Source organism: Drosophila willistoni, unplaced genomic scaffold (genome assembly GCF_018902025.1).
Source record: "Drosophila willistoni isolate 14030-0811.24 unplaced genomic scaffold, UCI_dwil_1.1 Seg169, whole genome shotgun sequence".
Classification (NCBI taxonomy): Eukaryota; Metazoa; Arthropoda; class Insecta; order Diptera; family Drosophilidae; genus Drosophila; species Drosophila willistoni.
In genome coordinates, this window is record NW_025814128.1 from 375,716 (window position 1) to 382,376 (window position 6,661).

Consider the following 6,661-nt stretch of genomic DNA (forward strand, 5'->3'; position numbering starts at 1 on the left):
GCTATCCCCAACAGGAACCAGTAGACGGACACAACATCATAATTTATATATTATTAATCAGCATGAGAAGCTGAGTTGATATAGCCATGTCCGTTTGTCCGTCACGGCGTTTTTAAAAGCTAGTAGGACGAAACTTGGTATTGAAGCAATTTATAACCTGGGTGAGATGAAGTATGAAAATCATCCGAACCCCCGGTTAAGCGCACTATGGCAGGAAATGTAATGGTGTCCATAACAACTGGCCAATTGTTCTGCCAAAAAAAAATCCTTACTAAATGCTGGATACATTCATACATACAATCTAGTTCCTAAACTGACAGGTAATTAATCCTTTTACCTTTTAACATGTACGTAAAAAACATTGGCCAGAAAAAACTATAATGGTTTGTAAGATCGGAGTCAGTACGCCCGGTCTCTCTCTAAACTAGTTTCTCAAAATGCGACGTTTATTCTGCTTCGGTTTCGAGTAGACAAAGAGAACTAATGTTTTTTAGACCAAGGACGGTTGAATTCGCAGAATTAAGCAAATAAATAAAAATACTCAACTCATGTTTTTTTCCGGAAAAAGTCACCTGCGTTAATGATGGACGACGACTTGTACACTCGTAATAGACCGGTTCAATAACAACAAAGCAACAAGGAACACATTAAATTGTGTCCATGTGAAAAAGAACACAATTTTAAATAACAGCATGTATTGTAGTTATACAGGTGTGATACAGAAATCACTGTATGTTTTAATTCCGCGCGGATGCAATTCGATTCAATTTTTTCGAACACGGTTGATTGGTTTCGGTAGGGCTGTCATTGTGTACCAATTACAGTGAAACCTCGATATAACGAACTTCGTTATAACGAAAAACCCAATATAACGAATTTTTTGTTAAGTCCCTTGAAAGGACTAAGGTTTTACATTTCAGTACCTATAGCGAATCAATAGATATAACGAATAATTTTGCGATCCCCCTCAGATTCGTTATATCGAGGTTTCACTGTAATTTTACCAGCATTTATACAGCTCTATAATAATATTTATCTCTTCGAAAATTACTTAGAAATTTGTTTTTTAATAAATGAGTTTAATTCAAGAAATACGTAATATTTATAGTTTTAAGAAAACAAAATTGAATTTGAAATAGTACAGCGGGCTTACATTTTGAGCACACGACAAATATTAAATGTGTGCCGGTTTCAATTGAATGAGAAATAAACTTTAGAGAAATACATATGTATTTTTTTTTAAGTCAAACCTTGTCTTTTTTGGAAAATGCATGAAAACTATGCGATTTATAATAAAACTAAAAGTGATACTAAATTGGCTATGTTTTAACACACATATTCGTATTTAATATTATACATTTTGATTCCGCTTTTTGAACTGTACTATGTAGCATTTATGTTTTTGCCAGCAGAATATTGCCTGGTAAAAATTTCTAGTGATTTGTTAAAGCATAAAATTATACAAATAATTGCATCAAACCTTTTATTATTTTAAAGCAGAATCATCAGTAACTAAACAACTTGTCTTACGGCATCATTTTTTTAATAACAACCTTGTAAGTTCCCTGCAATAGACCATTTAGCAAGTACATTGATGAGTGGCTTGAAAATTGCTCAAAATGACAGTCTCCAGCACCTAGATTTCAACGTTTACTGCAATTACCCCTGGTGTTTTCTGAAGCACACCTGATACATTTCTTGTGTACTTAAGCATTTTTTATCTACTGAACATGACCAAAGTTTTCAGAACCTTTCTTTATTATCGGCCGAATATGCTTTTCTTAATAAATTTTCGTATCGCGAAACTAAACTCTTGGATTGGATAACCCTACACGATTATAAAAAAAAAACACACACACTCATGAATAACTAAATAACATTTTACCTAAATAGCTACTGCCCACTGACCACATTTCAACCATTATTTAAATGAGTCCAATTTACACTTTAATTTTCAATCACCATATTTCAACCATAAAGCCCGATTCCCACCAACAGCCAACCAATCAGTTAAGGCGATGGTGCATACAGCCCGATTCCCACTGACGTCCATGTAACATCCTCCATCTCTTTGGGAGATGGTGCATAAGGTTTTGCCGTGTCGAAACGCAATATACCATCCAGAAGAGATTTTTCTATCTCTGGCTGTTCGATTGGCCTTTTTATCGATATTTTGCGAATGCAACACTAAAAATTTGGCATTCACTGGAAAACATGAGCCATTCACAGCGAAAATGTAAACAATAAATGTCAGAAACACAAACAGAAAAGAAAAAAGTTTAAATAAATTTTGCAACGGGTCGAAAATATTTGCCTAATCTGACCAGAATGTTTTTTGCAGAGTTTTAATTTGTCAAAGACATTTTTTAAGGCATTGAACTTTCAAACATATATATGCATATATTTGTTTTACGTTCGAAAAAATAAATTATCTGAATTGTTTACATATATAATTGAAATTGAATTTAAAAAGCGGGCTTACATTATGAGCACACGACAATAATATGATATGTTTGCCATTATCAAAATAAATGTTAGCGCATTTACCCCGTCTTGCAACAAATCTTCGAAATGCTGCTAGGAAGGCATCAGTTGTCAAGTCACTAACAACTTCTAAATACATTGCCTTAGTTGACAAGCAAACGAATACAGCTATGTATCCTTTGAACGTTTTTTGTCCCCGGTTTTTTGAGCACCTTATATGATATGGACCGCCAAAATCAATCCCCGTGTTATGAAATGGAGATGACACCGTAACCCTATTTTTGGGCAGGTTACCCATAATTTGCTCCGCAGTTACTTGGCGGTATCTGGCACATGTGATGCATTCCCTTAGGTATTTTTTAAGAGCGTTTCTCAATCCGAAAATCCAAAATTTCCTTTGAATTTGGCTTCTCATAAGGTTAATTCCTCCGTGTAAGGTTTCCTTATGAGCATCTTTAATCAACAGCATTCTTAGATGTGATTTATCCAAAATCACAGGATGTTTAGTATCAAAACATATGTTGGCATTTTGCAATCTTCCCCCAACGCGTAATATTCCATCGTTATCCAAAAATGGATTTAAACTTAAAATTTTGCTTTTCATGTCAATTTGCTTGTTTTGCGTAAGACATGATATCTCTCTGCTAAATTGATATGCCTGTTGCTGTTTAATTATAAAATTTTTAGCATTCTTAAGCTCATTGACGGTTAAGTATGATGGGTACACTTTATCTCTTTTTTTAATGCCAATAACACATATGCTGTAATTCTGGCCAGCTTATTCATACAGGAATACTTTTCAATTAGCTCCTGCATAATACTACTCTCCGTATTTAATAGTACGGAATTTACCATAATCTTGTCATCGTCTGTTTTTTGTTTAGGCCATTTATCTTTTGCCTCACCGAGCCACCTTGGCCCATTCCACCACAATTCACAATCTTTTAACTTATTCGGACAAATACCCCTTGAAGCTACATCTGCAGGGTTATCTTCAGATTTTACATGGTTCCACGTTATTTCTCTGATTTTTAGGATATCCTCTATGCGACGCCTTACGAATTTTTCCTTACTAGCACCGTTCTTTATCCAGCACAGCGTAATAGTAGAGTCACTCCAAGCGTATATTTCAAAAGGAGCAGCAATAGATTGCTGGACTCTTTGTAGCAATTGCGATAGCAAGTGTGCTGCACATAATTCTAATTTAGGAATAGTCTTCCTATTTTTGATTGGATTAACTTTGTTCTTGCTGAAGCGTCAGCAAAACCATGAATCTGTAACAACATATTAGGCTGTGTCGTGATCCATCGGGGTAATCTGACTTCTTCCAGATAGACCAAATTATCCCTGAAGGATTTCCATTCTGTTGTTTCGTTATCGGACAACTCTTGATCCCAATTTTGCTCTGCTAGCCACAACTTCTGCATAAATAACTTGCCTACTACCGTTACAGGTGCTAGCCAACCTAGTGGATCATAAATCTTGGCTAGTGTGGATAGCACACCTCTTTTATTCACCTTTCTGTTCTCGTCACAGTGTACCTTAAACTTAAATTCGTCTTTAATTGGTTCCTACTGCAACCCCAAGGTTTTAATTGCCTCGTTCTCATCAATTTTTAACACTTTATTATCGCCTGTATCAATAACCTCTTCAACAATTTCGGCCTTATTCGAAATCCATTTTCTCAAATTCATTCCTGCTTGTTCCAGCTCTCTGGAGACCTGCTGAACTTTGTGTTTTGATACTTGTACCGTATTACCTCCAGTCATTAAATCATCCATGTAGAATTCATCTCGGATAATTTCCCTAATCACTTTATCCTGACATCTGTTTGCTATCTCTGCAAGTACCCTTGTAGCCAAATAAGGTGCTGATGCCGTACCGTATGTTCCTGTTGTCAATTTATATATTCTTAATTTTCTCTGCGGTGAATTTCTCCATAAAATATGCAAATATTTTTCATCGTTTAGATCAATGTTTATCTGCCGATACATTTTTTCAATATCTGCAGATGCTACGTACTGCCATTTTCGCCACTTTACTATTATGTCGAATATGTCTTTTTGAAGCCGCGGCCCGATCCACATCACATCATTAAGACTTCTGTTATTCGTGGTTTTCGCGGAAGCGTCAAATCCTCCTCCTCCTTAAATTTTGGATTTTTCTGAAACTTTTTCTCCAAGTTAAGAAATCGCGCAGTTGCCTGCGCCTTCGAGTCACCTAATTCCTTTTCTTGCTTAAACGGAATCGTTACTACATATCTTCCTGAGGCATCAATCATAGTCGTCTTGTTGAAATTTTCTTCACATTCTCTAGCTTCTGTATCATCTTTTTCATCTGCCTCCATTTCCCAAAACCGCTCCATATCTGTAATATCTATTGTTGTAGCTACTATAGACTCATCTCCTTTTGACTTCGTACATCCCGACACGATCCAGCCAAATTGAGTACTTTGTCCTAGCAGGCCATTAATCTTGGCAACTCCACTTTTTAAGATGTGGGTGTATACGTCTATCCCTATTATCATATCGACCCTACCAGGTTTATTAAAGGTGGGGTCAGCTAGCACGTAAGTTTGCCATTTTGACATATCCACGTTTGCTATTTTTAACGGAAGAGCTTTCATTAATTGAGGCAATACAATTGCTTCAACCTTAATAAGTTCTATTGCAGAATCTTCATTTCAATATTTACCCTATACTTCGAGGTTCTAGGTTTTGTTGAAGATACGCCACTTATTTTCGTTTGTTTCTTGATCTTGGGTAACTTTAACATTTGAGCGGCTTCTTCAGATAAAATAGTGCTTTGAGATCCATTATCAATCAAGGCACTTAATGTTTCATATTCTCCATTTATTTTTTTAACTTGTATTAGGGCTGTGGCCAACAATTTTTGCTCTGCCGTTACACAAGTATTCACCTTCGCCTGTTTTTCCCCAAAATGAAGAAGGGTATGGTGTCCCTTGCTGCACAATGAGCAGACCATTTCATTAGTGCATCTCTTGTTGCTTGAATGCTTCAAGCAACGTGTACACAGTTGCAATTTTTTGGCTATTTCCACCCTTTCTTTAGGTGTTAGCGCTTTAAACTTATAGCACAGAAATGCGCTATGCCAGGGACCTTTGCAGATCGGACAACCATCTTTGGAACCCGCAACCCACGTTTTTTGTAACGGTTTTTTCTCTTCCTTTCTCATGGCACTTAGCGAGCAATATCTTTGCTCCAAGTATTCCATGACACAAGATAGCTGTTGAATTTCCCTTGTTTTTCTAATTTGGCTCTCATACAATTGTAGAGCCTCTCTGTCAAATTTTCGAAGTATGTGTTGAGCGAATATTACGTCAACTTCATCGGATAAATTTGCTTTTATTTTAATTAAGTGTATTGACTCATTGATTGAACTATGTCAATCACGCCTTTTACACTTTTTGCGGATTCATTGTTGATCATCGGTAAATCAACGTTCCGACTTAATTGTTCGGAAAATACCCTCCGATTGTTTTCATACCGCTTGGTTAAGAGTTCCCAAGCGGCACTATAATTGTCAGCTGAACCTGACAGTAAATGAGCCACCATGCTCCTCGCTTCTCCCTTTAATGCGGATTTTAAATAATTGAATTTAAGAGTTAGACTTAAATCTTCTCTATTCTCAATTAATTCTGCAAATAACTCTACAACCAGGTCCCATTCTCTTGGCTCTCCAGAGAATGTGGGTACCTGAATCTTTGGCAACACCGGTAGTTCGCCTCTCACGGTTACATTCTCAATCTTAACATTTTCCTTATTGCTCATTTTCATTTCTAGCATTGACAATGAATTTCGGACATCAAATTGTAAATCATCCATTATATTCTTAACTTTTGCATCACTTGTTAATACTTGACATGCCTGAACTTTCTCCCATAAATAGTTAATTTTATTAATATATAATATCCATGTCCCATTGCCTGTTGACTTCAACTCTACTACCTCCAAATATTCGTGGAGCTGTCGGACTCTATCCATAAATATCTCCTGGTTAACCTTAGGGTTTTCATTACTGGAGGTCGCATTCCCGCGCGACTCTCCTATGCTATCATCAACTATCTCTGACATGTTTGCCTCCGCTTCAACGCACACCGACTTACTAGTGCCTGGTTTTTCTGACTCTCCTATGGCTATAATTTTGGCAACTATCG

The 6,661-nt window shown here is 36.5% G+C and overlaps 1 protein-coding gene across 6 annotated transcripts in view; it reads right to left on the bottom strand.

Moving 5' to 3' along the window:
* The window catches only part of LOC111519113 (ubiquitin carboxyl-terminal hydrolase CYLD), a 294,944-nt gene extending 293,100 nt beyond the window's left edge, over positions 1 to 1,844 (bottom strand). For 4 of the 6 annotated variants that reach the window (XM_047012551.1, XM_047012549.1, XM_047012552.1 and 1 more), the window contains exon 1: positions 1,751 to 1,843. Coding sequence is in view for 1 of the 6 variants with exons in the window: in XM_047012553.1 (XP_046868509.1) it covers positions 547 to 550 (4 nt within the window). In the remaining 5 variants the exon portion in view is untranslated. Of the gene's footprint in view, positions 1 to 546; positions 802 to 1,750 lie in introns of those variants that run through there. The other 2 variants (XM_047012554.1, XM_047012553.1) reach the window with 2 other exon arrangements.
* Between the last annotated feature and the right edge of the window lie 4,817 nt (positions 1,845 to 6,661).